The sequence below is a fragment of the Pelodiscus sinensis genome, chromosome 4 (assembly GCF_052426305.1).
Source record: "Pelodiscus sinensis isolate ZL-2025 chromosome 4, ASM5242630v1, whole genome shotgun sequence".
Lineage (NCBI taxonomy): Eukaryota > Metazoa > Chordata > Testudines > Trionychidae > Pelodiscus > Pelodiscus sinensis.
The window spans coordinates 4,296,087-4,314,457 of record NC_143055.1 but is presented as its reverse complement, the minus strand read 5'-3'; the positions used below and the strand labels follow the sequence as shown (position 1 = coordinate 4,314,457).

General features: G+C 47.6%; 1 protein-coding gene across 4 annotated transcripts in view; it reads left to right on the top strand.

Moving 5' to 3' along the window:
- The window catches only part of EXOC6B (exocyst complex component 6B), a 461,000-nt gene extending 444,187 nt beyond the window's left edge, over positions 1-16,813 (top strand). For 2 of the 4 annotated variants that reach the window (XM_075931045.2, XM_075931048.2), the window contains 3 exons: positions 4,896-5,008; positions 7,313-7,324; positions 10,568-16,813. In XM_075931045.2, the coding sequence (XP_075787160.1) occupies positions 4,896-5,008; positions 7,313-7,324; positions 10,568-10,694 (252 nt within the window). In that variant the 3' untranslated portion in view covers positions 10,695-16,813. The remainder of the gene's footprint in view (positions 1-4,895; positions 5,009-7,312; positions 7,325-10,567) is intronic. The other 2 variants (XM_075931047.2, XM_075931049.2) reach the window with 1 other exon arrangement.
- The last annotated feature ends 1,558 nt before the right edge of the window (positions 16,814-18,371 follow it).

Genomic DNA, 18,371 nt, shown 5'->3' with positions numbered 1-18,371 from the left:
TTTCATGGGATCTCCAGTGGCTATAAGGGTGGTGAAACCACAGGAGGGCAAGTGGGTGTAGAGTCTGCCATCTCTCCTCAAAGGAAAAAATAAAAAGTGGTGATGAAAGGTAAAAGAAGGGAGGAGAAATGATGCGTCCAAAACTTTCCTATTTAACCAGCGCTGTAACGTTCATAGGAGTAGGATAATGGTAAAACTTTTCTGTGGATGGGATTTCAACCCAGATCATGAGCACCGGTCTTCCATGTCTGCTGCGCACTTGTGTGACCACTCCAATGCCGCCCCGCTGATTAGCAGAGCACCCACAGCTAGGTTGTGTGTTTCTACTGGTGGTGCACATTCACACATTCCTCAGTGCACCTAAAAATTATTCCACACATGGAAGGAAAAAATCTGCTCAGGGATGGAAAAGATTAGGAGAAACATTGATGAGTACCCTGCTCTTTCCCTATTGGGAAGAGGTTCCTGTTGGATCTCAGCTAAATGAAAGGAAGGCTTCCCGTGTGGAAAAGGGGCTCCTAATATGAAAAAAGAGGTTGAGAATCTATGCAGTAGGTCAGGTTACCAATGTTGTAAATTTAGGATTCACTGGTATGGTGTTCTGACAGGTCTCCTCTGCCGACAGTGAGGACAAACGTTTGGCTGTGTGCGTTTTTGTGTGCTCCCTCAGTATATCATGCCAGCTCTGTGCAGGTAGCTAGCATGATAGACTTCGCTAGAGCCCCCAAAGACCACAAACTCAGATAAGATACAAAGCCGCCTGAGTCAGATTTTTTGTCCAACAAAGTACATTCATAGTCGGCGGTAGCCAGATGGCTTCCCACCCCCCACGTATGTGTACTTGGGACAGTGGACGCGGCTCAATCAATAGTATGGATTTCACTATTGCCCCCAGGTTGGCCAAAGAGTTAAGTCGAGGTGCCCTAACGTTTATAGACTGAGACAAACAATATCTGATACACTCCATGTGTATCATCTTACGCATTGATGACACATTTGGTACCTCCCCTGATGCTTTCCTCCAAAGTGTTGCTATTTGTTACCTGTGGTTCTGCTTTCACTCTTGTTGTTTCAGACTATTGTATCATGTCCTCAGCTGGCTGTCCTTGTATTGTCTTGGTGGAATGTATTTACATAACGTATGTGCTGTTAGCAGTGCTAGTACTAGAGAGACACTGACTTGCCGGCAAACATCTGCTTTTGACACAGCCTATTACTCGTAGTCGAACTCTTGCTTACTTTGGTTCAGGCGCCTAGCTCTTTATTTCTCCTACAGGCTACTTCAGTGTCCTGTGAAGTGAAACAATGCAAAGGAAATTAGGGGTTGGTCTTGAAATCGTGAATAAATTTCCCTTGCTAGAACATGGTTTTCCCTCCAACGTATAGTTCCGTGAATCGGGGCAGTTAATTAAATAAAATCCTTTAAACATACGTAACATGGAGTCTTTCATGTCCCAGGATTCCAACGTGTGGCATGAAACGTCGGTCGTGAAGGCTTCATTGAAATGCAGCCACTTAACCAAAAATGAATTTTTCTTCTCCCTTTTAAATTCATTTTACTGAATTCATTTTTAAAAAATCAACACCGCTTGTTGCAGTTACTCCAGCAGGCTTGAGTGATGTGGTCTTCCGATATACAACGTGCATTAGCATATTTTTGGATGTGCTGTCACGATGATTGTCATTTTGGCCGAAGCTGGGGCGTAAAAGGCACGTCTGATCCTAGTTCTGCTTAATTAACACCCTCCCTGCAGCCAAAAGTTATGAGTTTAAAAGTGCAGCATGGGAAAGAGAAACTTCAGCAGCTTTGTGTCTGAGGCTGGAGCTAGATGCCTTTCAGAAGCCTTGACGTCCATAGCGGACAAACAGCATTGTCAAGTAGGACTGCAATAGATAATCAAATTATGACCACGAACAATGTGGAACTCAGTGTCAAGTAGGTGAACTTGAATGTCGGGTATTGGAACAACACAGCACATGCCTCCAAGGTGGGAGGGTGAAAGATCCCAGGTGTCTTTGATTAGTCGCTGGTCTTTGGAGAGCTGGGAGGAAAGTTTGAATGAATTCCTTTGAAGAAAGTTTCTGAGAGAAACTATTCGTTTAGCATGACGGTTTCCTCACCCAGGCTCAAGGTTAACAGGGGCTTTGTTGACAGTGGGCGGCCATCAGATTTTAGAGGGAACGCCCGACCCAGTGAAAGTATGGGCATGGCACATGCATATGTTGATTTTATGGCCGCGTGAAATGGTTCGGGCCAGAATGTCCCACCTTGCACTTTTGTCCAGTACTTTAGAACCAAGATTCCCAGACATCTGTGAAACCATCTGTCTTCACTTCCTGGAACTGCCAGGACATTTCACCCCGTAACAGAACGACTGGAAAGCACCTGCGCAAACCAGTCCGGTTTGGTAGACACGTTGTGCTTGGCTAACATCTGAACTTCTGAGCGCCTGTCTTCTACCCACTTCACAGCTCTGAGTAGAGGAGACATTTGGAACACTTCAAACCCTCTGTAATAGAGCCGGGTGACATTTTGGGGATAGTTTAGTCACTGAAAAATGCAGTTTGAGTTGAACCAAAATTATTTTCAGGCTCCAGGTTCAGGTTTCCAGGTTCAGAAAATGGCAACAAAAATGAGGAGGGGTTTGGAATGTGTCCCATGTGAAGAGAGATTAAAAAGACTGGGACTTTTCATCGTAGAAAAGAGGAGAGCAAAGGGGGGGATAGGATAGAGTTCGATAAAATCATGAGTGGTGTGGAGAAAGTGAACAAGAAAAAGTTATTTACTTATTCCCACAGTATAGGAACTAGGGGCCACCAAATGAAGTTAATGGGTAGCAGGTTTAAAACGAATAAAAGAAAGTTCTTCACACAGCATGTAGTCAACCTGTGGAACTCCTTGCCAGAGGAGGTTGTGAAGGCTAGGACTATAATAGAGTTTAAAGAGAAGCTAGATAATTTCATGGAGGTTAGGTCCATAAAAGGCTATTAGCCAGGGGATAAAATGGTGTCCTTGGCCTCTGTTTGTCAGAGGCTGGGGAGGGATGGCAGGAGACAAATCGCTTGATCATTGTCTTCGGTCCACCCTCTCTGGGGCACCTGGTGCTGGCCACTGTCGGCAGACAGGCTACTGGGCTAGATGGACCTTTGGTCTGACCCAGTACGGCCGTTCTTATGTATGTTCTTAAGAGGCAGCAGGTTTAAAACAAACAAAAGGAATTTTTTCTTCTGTGTTAGCCCCCCAGCTCTCTGGCTGGAGGGAATGGAGCCTAGGAGCGATCAATGCAGCAGCCAGCTTGCCCCTGGGGTGAGGGGTTGTTCCAGGGGCTGGGCAGTGCGCAGACAGATACAAAGCGGGGGGCGAGTGGGAGGGGCAAAGGTGTGCATGGGCAACAGGGAAAGTGCCTCTGAAAGTGTCTCTTCCCATAATGTGAGAACTAGGGGTCATCAAATGAAATGAATAGGTAGCAGGTTTAAAACAAACCAAAGGAAGTTTTTCCTCACTCAGCGCACAGTCAACCTGTGGAACTCCTTGCCAGAGGATGTGGTGAGGTCCAGGACTTTAACAGGGTTCAAAAAAGAACTAGATAAATTCATGGAGATTAGGTTCATCAATACTTATTAGCCAGGATGGGTAGGAATGGTGACTCTCGCCTCTGTCTAGAAGTGGGAGACAGGGGAGGGATCACATGAGAATTACCTGTGGAATTCCCTCCCTTTGGGGCACCGGCATTGGCAGACAGGCTCCTGGGCTAGATGAACCTTTGGCTTGACCCAGTCTGGCCGTTCTTATGTTCTTATTTGCAAACTTAACCCAATGTTTTTGGCTGGGAGGGGGGGATTTTAAGGCTCAGTAAACCAGCTGTGTGCATGCCCATCGGTCCCATTGGTGACTTTCCACCCATTGGTTGGGGAGCTGGCCTGGGGATGTGGGAAACCCAGGTTTGAATCCCCACAACCCTCAGGTTTCCTATAGATGCTGTTCCGCTTTGTATAAACGTAACTATTCCCTGGGCCAACGAGAGAGGACAATGCAAACGGCTCGCTAGCCCGCCGCGCAGTTCTGCGTGAGTTTGAGAGCTCTGTCTCTAACCATCTGCAGTCGGCCCAATGAAAGATACTACGTCCCTCATCTGGTCTTTCTCCAGCCTGGTGATTAAGGCACTGGGGTGGACAGTTGGAGAGGTGGCTTCAAATTCCTCCTCTGAATCCAGGAGCAAAGAGTTGAATCCACATCTCCTACCTCACAGGTGAGTGCCTTAATCGCCACTGGCGGCAGACAGGACGCACGGTGGACCTTTGGTCTGACCCAGTGTGGCCATTCTTAGCCCATAGAGCCCACAGGTATGACAGGCAGACCGTTTGCTGACCCCGTCAATTTGCAGACAAATTCCAAGCATTTTCAGATCTAAATATTTTCCCTGACTTCTCAGTTTGCTGGATGAACGGCAAAACCAGGAATTTACCTCGCTCTATGCTGTAGTGAGCGTGGCTGGAAATACCCTCCTTGGCAAAGTTCAAATGAAACTTCCGGTAACGTAGTTGAAGAGAGGAACTTGATATGACTTTAACATCTGTATATAGATGGTCTTGTGACTCTGGTAGCAGACACTGGGTTTCAGTTCCTGGCTCTGCCACCTGCTCTCTGTGCGTGTGTGACCAAGTCCGCTAGCCTCTGTGTGCCTCAGTTTCCCCTATGTAAAATGGAGGTAGCGCTTACCAGACTTGCCCGGGGTGCTGTGAAGCTAGGTGAACTCGTATTTGAAAAGCATTTTTGAAAGCCTTCTCCAGGTGATCATGCCGTCCTGATTCCCTGGGTAGCTCTTTTAAGTGGACCTTCTGATCTTAAAATAACCATATAAAACATGGGGCGGGGGTTGTTTGTGTGTTTGCAGCTTCTCGATCTGTTCATCCAGTGGGACTGGTCAACTTACTTGGCTGACTACGGGCAGCCCACCTGCAAATATCTCCGTGTGAACCCGACGACAGCCCTTATCCTGCTGGAAAAGTGAGTACGGTTCGAGACGTTCTTTTGATGGTTTCAACTCCTGTCCTTGCTTCCCCGAGCAAGGGGGTTCCCAGCAATGCATTTCATTATTCACACTGCCTAAGCTGCGCTGATCTCTGGGAAGCTAGGAATTGCTTGCTAGCACGCATGCCTATGTTCAGAGTCGGCCTTTTTTGCACCCTGGTAGGCACAGTGGAAGAGTCTGTTACAGCCAATCCCTCTTTCTCATGCTAACTGGAACTGCATTCTAGGTATCCCCGAGCCTTGAAGCAATTTCAATTCCAGATAAGTTTTACACCAATATTTTTAAAATTGGGACGTGCAGTCTGCTTTACTTTGAATAGCGTTTCCATATAGTTCACGAGCAGCTTTCCTTGTATAGATGTGTGTTGGATGTGGGCACCAGAAGTAGTCGTATCCATCCATACCGTTTAGGCCAGGGGTGGCAATAGTTTTTGCAGTGGGGCCACTTAATGAATTTTGGTACATGGTCATGGGCTGGCTCCACCTCTGGAAGGGGCAGGGTCCGGCCAAAAGGGGCAGGGCTGAAAACTAGCCTCCCCTCAGAGTTTTCTGGTGCCACAGGCTTGGAATTAAAAACACAGCAGAGGGCTCCTGGCCCCGCTGCTACCACATTTCCTGGCAGCCACCCAGCGTTGCACAGATTTTAAAAGGGCTTCCGGCTCTGGTAGTGCCGTGTCTAAGCTATGAACCATTTAAATAAGATCCTGTTGCCTGAGCCAGCACCTGGCATGGGCAGTGGGATATAAATAAAAAGCAGCCAGATGCCATCCACGGGCCGGATCAAAGTGTTAGATGGGCCGCATCCGGCCCCCGGGCCGCATCTTGCCCAGCCTTGGTTTAGGCTTTCACAGCTTTGCATTCGAGTTGTTACTGGGCTGCAGAAGCCTGGTAGGGAAGCTTTGAGCACTTCACAGTAGGGATTCTGAGATCTCTGCTATGAGAGCGCTCCAGGTGGCCATGCCTTAACGTTAGTCTTTAAAAGACAACGATGATCCTTCCAGAGGTTTGGGCCACCATTAAGAGAAAGCAACATTGGCTTCCACCCGTCGTCACACTGTCCTTGTGCAGCCAGCAAGGCACACCGGTTACTTAGCCCCTCTTGCAGCTCACCCAGAATACGCCCATTAAAACCAATCCTGCTGCCTCCCCTCAGCACCTTTTGAAAATCACAGTGTTGAAAATGGCTGGTTTCAGACATCAGAGTTCACGTTCAGCTTAAGTGCCGTGGTGCTGTTTTGTAATACCCCCCAAGATCGTCAAAGGCTTCCTTAGTGTTGCTGCATCTTTCGCAAGGTCCTTCAGCTAGTCACCAGCAATCCTCAAAAAAAAAAAAAATGCAACCTGCCATCTTATGGGTGCGAGTAGCTAATCGCCCACAGAAGGGCCCCACAAAGGCCTTGTATCTGTAAAATGGGGTTTAATTAAAGTATGTAATGCCCGTTTAGCATCTGAAGCACTGTGCATAAAGACTGAGTGTTATTGATGGCATGGTAATAACCGTCTGCAGAAAGGGCCTGGTTCACACTGTGGCGACGGCAGTGTCCTAGTAAGGTGTAGCGTACCCCAGGCCAAGTGAAAGCTGCATAAATTAAGTGGCCGAAGTTGATAGGGAGGAATCCACTTCTTGGTCCAGCGGAAGTTAGTGTGCCTAGCTCAACACCCATAGGTGTTGAGGGAGGAGAGCTCCTTCCACTCGTACTTACACCACCTTGCCCGCGCTGCTATTCCATCTGTGGAGCATTTGCCCATCCGCCCTCCATCTCGAGTATTTGTTTAAAAAAGCCACCATAAATAATCCCGCCAGTGTCCCAAGACCTGCCTCATTTTCATCTAGTCGGCGTGAGCTTCCCGCGCCCAGTGGTTTTGCCAGACCTGCCCTGGTGCATCCGCTAGCTTGACACATGCCTCAGCTGAGTGATTGGGATGTTCACGCTGGCATTCAGGCGCTCAGCTCAGCAGCCTCATTCCCATCCCCCATCAAACTCTAGGCACCCTGAGGATTCCGTATAGATCATTGTGCTGAATCCATCTCACACCACGACTTCCACTGGCTGCCATAGCATATACGCTCTCAATGGCTCGTGAGGTGTTCCACCCAGAACTCCAGTCATTGGCTTTACGCATGTACCTTTTCCCTCCTCCCCCAGACATCGAGACCAGAATCCCAGTTACCCATACGTAACTAGCTGTGCCAACCGGACAACATGAGTCTGATCTGCTGGTTAATTTTTTAACTTCTTTTCATGATTATCTCTTTTCCTAATCACACCTCTTTCACAGGATATCACGCGTGTAAGTATGCTGCTCATTTGGGCTTTTCCATTCACCTTGCACTAAATCCTGTGTTGTTTGATTTCAACGGAGCACTAAACAATCTAAAATGCAAGCGCTCTTTGAAACTGTTCGCCCCATAACATTATGGTCTCAAATGCACTAAATACAACTAAAAGAGGAGCTTTTACTGTGTTGCTTTGTTATAGATTAATTTCAACAGACGTTGGCTCAGTCTGAAGTGGTATTGGCTGAGGTGGAGACCAAGCTTAACTCTCCTTTGTTTTTGTAAATAACTGTTGTGGTAGCATCTCAAGGCCTCATGATGCTAGATTCTGTGCAGACGCATAACTAAAGGGACCGTCCTTACTCAAAAGAGTTTTTTTAAGTTTTGGGTTTTTGGGGTTTTTTTTTTTTTTTTTTGCTTGATAGAGTAGCACCCTCAACCAAAATTCTCTATGCGTGATTTGGCTTTCCATCTGTTATAGGGCCAGGAATTTCTTGCAGGCTGGTATTGAAATAGAATTGACCCGTGAATTCAGCGATCTCCCAAGAACACTGATGCCTAACCACATGGGACTGAGTGAAAAACACATAGTTAAGACCAAATTCTTCCCTCCGTACTGGCGTCCTCCCCAAATGTGATTGGGAGCTTATAATACATAGTTAAAATACAGAAGTTGGCCCTCAGACCTTTATGGAAAGGTTTAAAGAAAAGAGGGTGATTAGATTTTTTGCTCAGATAGAGACGAAATTACTTTGCATGCATGGGTTAGTAGGAATCACGTCGTTTACACAAGCCCATGTGCTTCAGTTTATGGATTCAAATCTATGTCCAGAGGAAAGAAATCCAGCCACACACGAGTGGTAGCACAGGCGCCCAGTTTAAATAAGCCTTGCTGCCCACAATGTTTTGAGTGCAGATAAAACTGCCAAAGGAATGCACAGATGTTTTTAAAAAATCATTACAATGCTGCTTTGTCACTTTTGGAAGTAAGGAGCACCATGGCAAAGCAGAATAGCTTGATCTTGCATCAGCAATGGCTGCACGTCATCCACAGGTCCCAGGATACTGTTACACAGCTGCTGGAATCGGAGCTAATTGCATTATCAACCAGACATCCAAGACTCCAATTCTGCAATTGACATCAGTCGGAATCTGCGTAGACTCACGGGTCTGTTGGCCCTGTACTGAGGGCAGGATTAAAACCTCTATTATCCTATCAAAGAGTAATCCCATCTCAACCATCCCCCAAAAGGGCATCTTTTCTTTCTCTGGCATACCTGCGTAGACACCCTGTCGGGCAGTACATTGAAGTAATAGTCTTCCAGAGGCCTGGATTCTTCCATAGTTAAGAGCAATACACTGTTGTAATTCCGGGTGGTCCCGCGCCTGGACTATGCAAGACTTTCGCTTCCCTCCAGTTTCTGTAATTTACTTAAATCGTTAAGGAAATCATTCCCTTTCGCATCCAGCTTTTCAGGAAGTTTGGATCCAGCCCCAAACGTTAACAGCTCGGGCTGATCTGTCTCCGTCACAGCAATCAGTGTGTTCACAATGTCAATGAACACAATAGTTGTATCCATAATACTCATTGTGCCCATGATCGAGCAGGTGGGGTCTGTTTCCAGTTACTCCGAGCCCCCTTGGACGCTTTGAAGATGCTCGGTGTTAATAGATATGCTAATGGCTATTTTAAATAACACTTCATAGTGTCACGCTTGAACTCTGGAGCATTAAAAATGTCTCCTGTCGCACTTAGCAACACTCACCTCTCCCGTCATGTGCGCACTTCCTCGTTAATGGCATGGTACTTCCACCAATCACATGCTCTTCAGATATGCACGATCACATTTGTTTTGCTGTGTCAAATCCTCACCAGCTCCACACTTAAGAAGGGGCTCCAACTGTAAGCCCCTGTCTTCAGGCACTTAAAACTTAGCACATAATTGTCTTTTGGAGTAAAGGATGGCATTATCCTTGTCACTCATAACAAGCTTGGGGGTGTGTGTGAAAGTTTCGAATTCCACTTGGCTTTGTTTTGTGAGATCGGAGCATGAAAAAATAGTGGGTGTTAGGTGTTTGAAAAGGTTTGTTTTGTGCTTCGATAAGTCAAAAGCCTCTAATTCAGAAAGTTGCAAACTTTCCGGGCACTAATATATCACTGTTTCTCCCTTTGGGTGCTCCAAACTAGATACCTCCCTCCATACTGTGGCAGGTAAATAGGAGTTTAACATCTCTGAAAATGAGATTACTTGTCCCTAATTTTAAGGCATCAGAATCTGAAAATACCTGGAATCTCTCCAAGGACAATTACCTTTGGCCTGATTTGAAAAGAAGTATTGCCACGAAGGGTGTTACTGTAAACCAGTGGTGGCTTCTTGAGGCCAGTAGGCCAGAGGTTAGTCCGATGTCTAGTCCCCTGCGTATGTACAAAGGACCTCGGGTGGGTTTGTACTCACACGGCTACACTTGTTTATTTAGCACACTAGCTCAGTCTGAATTAGTGCAGCTACATCTCTTCTAGCTGGAAATGACATCTCTGGTTCCTGCCCTGCTTTGAACCCAGTACATTACGACCTCCACCTGCTGTTGTAAATGGGCTTGGAGTGACGCTTTGTGTCAACCTTGCTTGCCTACTTCAGCTATAGTGTTGTACGCTATATCCATGTGCCTAGACCGTGTGTAGCTAACGCATTGACCACATCACAAGGCACGGCGCCCTCTACATGTGCGTAGACAGGCATGCATGTATCTGAACCACTGCAAATGTAACTGCATCTGGTTCACTTTCGGACCCACTGTTATCATCTCCTTCTCTCTTTGGCAAAACAGATCAAAGCGAGGGAAGGGGAGCTAGATGGTTTCAGGATCCATGGACCTAGACCGTGTTTTGGCATTAAAGGGACCCCATAAATAAACATTCTGCAGTGATTTTGTGACTGCCTAGTTTAAAGAATAAATCTGGAGATAGTTTTGTACAATGTAATGCCCGTGCACAGTATTGGGCGCTGGCTTTGTACGTCCTTGTTTGCCCCCAGGCCATAGAAGCCAGAGGAAAGACCACCTAGTTCTATCTCTCAGGCAATAAAAAAAAGTTCTCTCACCAAGGAGGTATCGATACAAACTACCATATGAGCAACGCTGTTGTTGAAAGCGGAGGGCAAGGCAGACTGGGTTCAGTAGGAGGTTTTCTGAGGTAGGGTGCCTCGGAGTGATGTATGGGGCAAAGTAACCTGATTGGTTGTTTCCATTCTGCGCAGGATGAAAGACGCCAGCCGAAAGAACAACGTCTTTGCGCAGTTCCGGAAGAACGAGAGAGACAAACAGAAGCTGATAGACACTGTGGCTAAGCAACTTCGGAGTCTGATCAACAGCCACCATTTGTGAGCGTTGTCAGCTGCTCGGGATGGGCGTTGGGGATTTCAGGACTGTGCTAATTTCTGCACAGAAGCCTCCCTGCACCTGGATCTGGGATTCTTGTTTAAAGAGAATATATGTATTTTTGTATTCCCGTGTATAGTACTCACGGAACCTGCCCTTATGGGAAAATGTGGATAGGGAAATAATCAAGTGGTGATCTCGCGGCATTGTTTGAACTGCTGCAGTGAAAGGGGATGTCCTCCTCTCACACTCTAAACTCCTATTTTCAGGGGTTTATAAGTCGACCGGAAAGCTGCAACTTGAAAGAAAAGCTCGGGCCCAGATGCGCTTTTTTTAACCAAAGTCAGAGAATCCTTTTGACTTTTCTTTTGTTAAGTTATTCAAGTGGTGAAAAAAATAGTATGGGAGCGTGGTGGTTTCCAATGCTTTTCCTCCCTTCCTGTAGCTCAGACATGCCTTTTCATATGGAAAGAGCCCAGCTTGTGAGCTGCCGAATGCAGATTAGCGTATTGGGTATAGTTAGGCAGCGCGTGCACAGAAATGCCAATCCATTCCTTTTGTGGTGTTGACGTGCATGCTAACTTCATGCTTAGTTTGCAGACTCCCGGCAGGAGAAGTTCACTAACCAGATCCATCCGGGCTGTAATTGGACCTGCTGAGCAGGACTGTACGCCGTAATCTGGAATAATTCGTTAGGAGCTGCTGCTATCTTTTTGCAAAGACACTGTCCTGGAGGAGCGCGAGAGTGACAGCGTCATCAGATGGGTTAGCGCGAGAGTCACGCAATAATTCTGCTTCAGCGTTGTGCCTGTGGTGCCGGTTTGGCCTGGGGTGGTGGTGGTGTGATTCTGCCTCATCCAGGATGGAAATGAACACTCCGCAAAGAGGCAGGCAGACGCCGTGCCGACGCCGTGCCACAATTTTGCCTTTCTCTGCAACTCCATGCGACTTGGTCTTCTCTCTTCCCCCTTCCCGAATGTCCGGAGGGACGGCCCAGTGACGCTAGTGTCAGTGCTCCTCACAACCTTGCAGGCCGCAAGGCATTGCTGTTCGCCGAACTCTGGCAGAGAACTGAACGGACTTATGAACACTCCCGCGTCACAGGGAACTCCAGAGCACTCCACCGAACATTGAAGCTCGAATAGCCACTTGGTAAAAAGTGCCTAAGGGCCAGAATCTCCTCTGTGGTCTGTAGCAAGTGTCTGTTCTATAGTCTGTTCTGTAGTCCCTCCTCCTCTGCATAAGACTCCCAAAGAAGCCAACTGGAGTGCTTATGTACAGAATGTATGCTGGTAATGCCCTTACCTTGTATTTACCCACTAGACTGTAACTGTTCTGGGGGGAGATGTATCTAGTGGATCCCTCTTCAATATCAAATCCAGATGCAAAAATATTCTACTGTTAGTCCCATTTCTGTGGGAGCAGGCATGTCATGCTTCATATTTGCCTATAACTACTAGCATTGCAGGGAGCCATTCACATTCCTAATGTGTACATATCCACAAAAGTAACGCTGCTTCGACCCTGAAATATGCGTCTTTTTTTTTTTTTACGCATCGGTTTGAGCCGGGGTTGTTTTTATTGCCCCCGGCAATTATTTGTTTGAAGCAGCCAATGCACCTTTTCTAGCAATTGGGGAGAGATTTCGGTTTGTCCCTTTCACCCTCGAATCTTCGCATTCCTGTGCAAGGTGAGGGCTGGCTCTCTGGGCCACGTTCGGCCTTGCTCTGTTTGGCCACGCAGGTGCCTGGAGGGTTGCTTCTGCATTTCCTGGCTGCTGTGCTGGTACCACTATCCAACACGTATAGAAGCACAGGGTGGACAAGGAGGTTATCTTGCATTTGTCTTTCGTAAGGGCAATTTTTTTCCCCAATGCTCCTCAGCGATGCATTTCTTATAAGGGTACGTGTTACTTGCACCTGCGTGTCGATAGCCACGTTTGTAAGCCGTGACCCTGTGCCACTGGCTACATCAGTGTGATGGGATAAGTATGCAGGGTCTTTTTATACTGGGGAGGGCTGTATATTGGCATTTTCCTTGTATTTCCTTTTGGAAAACCCCTTTCAGAGCACAGGTTTTGAAGGATGGTGAACGCGACATGAAATTAGTAATTGACACGGATGGAAAGGGATCGGCAAGCCAAAGAACTGCTCTGCTAACGAAGGCTTTCCTCAACACCGGGGGCAACTGGGTCACTTCCCTGTTTAGGCTCTGCGCTAATTCTGAAATGCTCCTGTTTTGTCATGCTCCAGACTGGCGGCGAAGGGTTCAGTACTCTGCCCTGGGCTTTTTTTTTTTTTTTACCTTTCGACACACACATTTGTACCATGCCCAACGAGAGTGTGAAAGTGAAGCCGTCCAACCCAGCTTCTCCTGTGCCGGGAAGATGTCGCATGCAGTAGGTTCACCTGACTTGAGAGAACCAGATGAGTGTTCTGAACCCACCCCACTTGCAAAGTCTGGATTCGTGGGTTGCAGCAGCTAGACGGACGCTGCTAACTCCAGGGGGAAGAATCTGCAATCTCTGTTTCCAGGGGAGAATTCACCGGCTTCTGGGCCAGTGAAAACTCCTCTTAACTGAGCTCCTGAAAAAGGGAAGCCGCAACACGGCTGTGAAAATCTAGTGGAAGGGCCAGAAGACCTGGTTTCTCAGTAGACACCGGAAGTGTCACCAGCTGCATCACCAGTCACAGTTCCCAGTAATCAGTATCAAAGACAAAGGGACAAACACATTTGCATTCGGCCGGGAAGAGGGACGCTTCTCTGATGCAGGAGCGCGGGGAGAGGCGGTGATGTGCTGAGAATCACATACGCATCAGATGCAAGATAAACGTGCTGCATTAAAATGAATGTATAGTTTTAAAAAAAAAAAACATCCAAACCCCACGGCGGGCCAATGCTGAAAAAATGAGGAGTCCACAAGGCACTTAAGGGCCATAAATAGTTGTGAGCACTTTAAAACCCTTTTGGAAGCAAGCTGCTGCAGCTGCTGGCAATGGTATAAATGAGCATCAGAAGCATGACCTATAAGGCGCTCTGGCAGTTCCAGTGTTTTATTAGGAGGAGGACAGACTGTCAAATACAGTTTTGAATCGCGTTTGTCAGCCGCTGGTTTTGCTGCGGGTGGTGATTTTTTTTTCTTCACTCCTTGTTAAATAATAGAAATGGGATGGGGAGACACACCCGCACATGTATCACTCGGGCTGTTTGCTAGAGGAGAGTTATCGTGCCCAAGTAGGTGCCAGCAGAGCAAAGTTGTGAGCTGTTAAAGGCATGTTTCAGGCTTTACCTTCAGAGGTATTCCATATAGTGAGGTTGCACTGGGCGCCCTAATTAATATAAAAGAACAAAGTAAACAGAATCCCTGAGACAAACCTTTCCGCCGTGACCCCAGGCAACAGCAAACCTACCGGGACCGGCCGCTCAACTCTGTCCTGCCTCCACCAAGCTCAATTTAAAGAGGAGCAAAGTGGCCTGCCGAGCTTTAATTTCCTAGCTCTTTAAGCTCTGCTTGGAGACGCCATGTGAAACGCCTGGACCAGCATCACGTGACCTGGCTCCGGCATTGAGGATTTTCTGCTAGGAAAGCAGCCTCTGCCAAGTTGGAGATGCAGAGAGTCTCTGATTTCGGGAGGTCAAACTCCTAACCACAAGTCACTTAACGGGGATGAAAAATGGAATTTTGGTGCTCTGTTCCTAATTAACGTTTTGTTCCAAGAGACGCAGTCCCATCCCTTCAAAATGAAATGAATCTTTTAAACAGATTGCTTTAAAAGCTTTGGAAGATGTTTAAAATCTCCTCTAACTCTTACTAATGATTTGTATCTTCTGATACGGATGGTAGTGCTTAGGAGGGAAAGTTTATTATAAAGCTGCAAAACGGGGGCAGGAGCAGAACCCCCCACTCCGATAGACCTGTGCCCCTCCCCAAACAATGCTGCTATTAATGTACTCATGTACATAGATGACCATCCCTTCATTTTTTTAAATAGTCACACTAGAAAAATGCTTTTGTTGGGTCCCCCCCCCTGCAAAAATATCTAAGCACTAATTGATAGTTCCGCTGCCTGAGAAGTACCCGGGTGTCGTCTTTGTAAACTTAGGTGACACACTTCTGACCGCCTATGCATTGGGAAGAGGTTTTATAGTTTCTTTAATGCACTAACTTACAGGCAAACTGCGCTGGTGCGTCAGGAGAAGTGTGTGTGTTCATTCCCTAGTGCTGGAGTTCGTCACAAAAGCTCTGAGCAGTTTTGCACTTTGAGTATCTGACCACAGTTGTGTTCTCCAGGGGGAAAGTTGTCCGTTTCATTGTTCAATGTTTGTTTGCTTGTTAAAAACGAGACTGTCCACGTAGATATGGAAATGACTGGGCTGGCAAATGTCAGATCTTCTAGGTTGGACATTTTTGTCCAGTTCTAAAACTGTTCGTGAGACACTACGAGAAGCATTCCAAGTGATGCTTCAGTGGAGGCATTACGAGTGCTGCCAAAGACTCCGTGCATGGATGGATGTGTGGGTGGGAGGGCATGGTACCCCATCCAAAATCTGCTAGCATGGATCAGTAATCTTGGCCTTCAACAACTCTGTTCTCTTTCCGATGGTTCAGTTGGAATGAGCTGTCAGCAACAAATCAGAATTTGGTTTCCCGTCCCAAGGCAAAGCCGTTCTAAGTGCAACACAATTTATCTCTGCTCCAGACTTAATTGCAGGGAAAATGAGCAAGCGACGGTGAAGAGGCAATGGGACTTAGTTTTCACCTCCCAAAAATGCCGATGAAAGGAGGTGAGGGGAATTCCTTGTCTCAAGCAGTGACCAGTTCTACCACATTTATTTCAACTTTGCCATTCTCTCTAAATCGTTTCTTGCCTAGCTTCAGAATTCCCCTTAAGACATTACCTGGCTTTTTCTAGTTGGTTCCAATGTTAGAACTTGCCAGAAGATTCTGCAATAGAGAAACAACCTCATTTTCCATGTATCCCACCCATGGGCTGGGCCCATATACTTCGACATGCACCTGATGAAAGAAGAAGATCCAATTACCCTCAATGTCAGGAACCAGTTTCTACATGCCCGTGGGGCACCAGATAACGCCTTTGCGACGGGCTGTAAATTCTGTGTTTGGGCGGCAAAGGGAACGGTTTCGTAACACACCCTTTAAGTGAACATCTAATCAATGAGCTCAAGGTGGGAAGGACGCTTCCTATTGCAAACTCTGAGCTGCTTCCATGGGGTTTGTTGGTTCCCAGGAACGATTCTGTGGATGTCTGTATTGGTGTGTACAGGGGGTGAAGTCCCTCCCCCCGGAATATGAAACTAAAGGATTGGCTCGGTTTCTGCCCCCCATCTGTTTCATAGGGAGGTTGCTGTTGTGGCTTGTTTTTTCGCCGACCCCTCCCATTCATGGCCTTGAATGTTGGGTTCCAACATGGTTGTGAAGAGTCACGTTTGCTGGCGTGACGCGGATTGCATCTGTAGTCCACGTAGGGTGTGGTCAGCTTGGTCTTAGCTAGTGATGGATCCAGTTGGGTTTAATCCCAAGGAGCTGAGATGGTGCGTTTGTCACAGCTGTCCATTTGGCCCTGTCTTTACCCTTGTTGGCACATGGATCTGATTTTCCTTTACAAAAAGGCCCTTTTAAAAGCTGCCACAAGAGCATAAAGGGGCCACAGCGTAACTGAGAATCAAACCTCTTGTCTCTACCTGTGCCGTCCGCCGGCTTAGTGAGCTCCTGCTTCTCCTTCATCAGGAACTACATCTGCACTGACTTGCTTTCTAACTTTGATTTTTACCTCCCACGCACCCTCCCGGGTCCACTGGCTGCTTGGATTGCCTTTCCGGGAAGGGGGGTGAGAGGAGAGGGTTATTTTCTACCCCAATGTGGTGAAACCAGCTTTTTTTGCACAATAAGGGGAATATTTAGGAAATTAGGTTTAACTTTAAAGGGAAGGTTTTATTTTTTCTCCTTCAAACTCACTAGCGGAGCTACTGATTAAAAATGGACTGCATGGTTTACAGATTAAAATGCATTAGAAATTAGCATGTTGATTTTCAACTGTACATTTATCCTCTTGTAACTTCTATTAAATAATACAGCCTATACATCTGGTTACCCCCGTGGTGCAGTTCTGTGTCCCCTTTCCTTTGGTTTCAAGGCAACTGGCTGCATGAATGGTGAGTGACTGTCATACCGAGAGCTTCGTGGAGAGGGCCAAATGGCCGGACTGGGAACATGAGGATGGACGATGGCTCGCTTTGACGTAGGGCAAGCGTTTCTCAGACTAGGGTCCACAAGGGAACTCTAGGGGATCTGTGGGCCCCACTGAGCAACTCTTTCTGGTCCTTCCAATGGCTTCTACACGCGAGGGAGCAGATGTTCAACGTGATGCAGGAGACTGGCAGAGTTACCAGCCATCGAGTTTTCAAGAAACAGCCCCAGGTTCCCATCTAAAGGCAGGCTTCCTACCTGCTCTAGCTCCGCACAGCTCCCAGAAGTAGCCACCGGATCCCTCTGGCCCCTAGGTGCACTGCCATGCCCAAGTGTCGGCTATGCAGCTCCCATTGGCAAAGAACCATGACCAATGGGAGCCGTGGGGGGGGGGTGCCTGCAGGTGTGATAGCAACATTAAATTAAATTAAATTTTGTAATTAAATTAATGGAGATTGCCTATCTCTTAGAACTGGAAGGGACCTTGAAAGGTCATGGAGTCCAGTCCCCTGCCTTCACAGCAGGACCAAGTACCATCCCTGATAATTTTTGCTCTAAATGGCCTCCTCAAGGATTGAACTCACAACCCTGGGTTTACCAGGCCAATGCTCAGACCACTGAGCTTCCCCTCCCAGAGCCAGTGCCACCCACTCCCAAATACTCTAGCTGCCTGCCCAGCCCACAGCTGCGACCTACACCCCAAACCCCTCATCTGTGACCCCACACAGCCTGCACCCTTAGCTGGAGCCCTCAGCCCCTTCCCACATGCCAACTTCTTGCCCCAGCCCCGTGAAATTAAGTGAGGGTGGGACAGGGCGAACAAGAGAGGGGTGTGTAGTGACAAGGGGCGGAGCCGCAAAGAGAGGGGGTGGGGTCTCTGTGAAGGGTGGGGCAGGAGGTTCCCAAAAATGCTTAACTCACATGGGCATCCAGGAGTTGCTGAACTTTGAAAGCTGCTGTCCTCGAGGTTGGCTTCCATTTTCTCCCTCCTCTTCAGTGTGTAGTGAGGCTCCTGCGGGAGGCCATAGGGAGATCAGACTTGCAGAATCATCCGCATCCTGGTGAAATGCTCATTATGGGCTGTTGGCTCGCTGGCCGAGTAACTAGCTATGGTTGCTCTACGGATGACCAAGTTCTGAGTGAACCCCCCACCCCAAGAGACGACTGAGTTGAGACCAAGGGGAGATGTTTGGAGGAGCTTGCGGGCTTGGACTTACATGTACATATTCACCTGGGCCTTCTGAGTCCAGCTTAGCCTCCGAACCACTGGTCCGTCCTTCCTTGGACAACATTCAGATCACTCCTATGGCATAGCCTGGCCCAAGGGACCCTCACTCACTTGAGCCTCCTTCTCTCAGCTTCATGCTGTGGGCTGGAGCCTCCCAGCAATCCACATATTGCTCTGTGCCCTGTGACCGCCACCCAGTCCCCCTCAGAAGGAAATCACTCTTGCGGGAAGTCGATGCCTTGTCCAT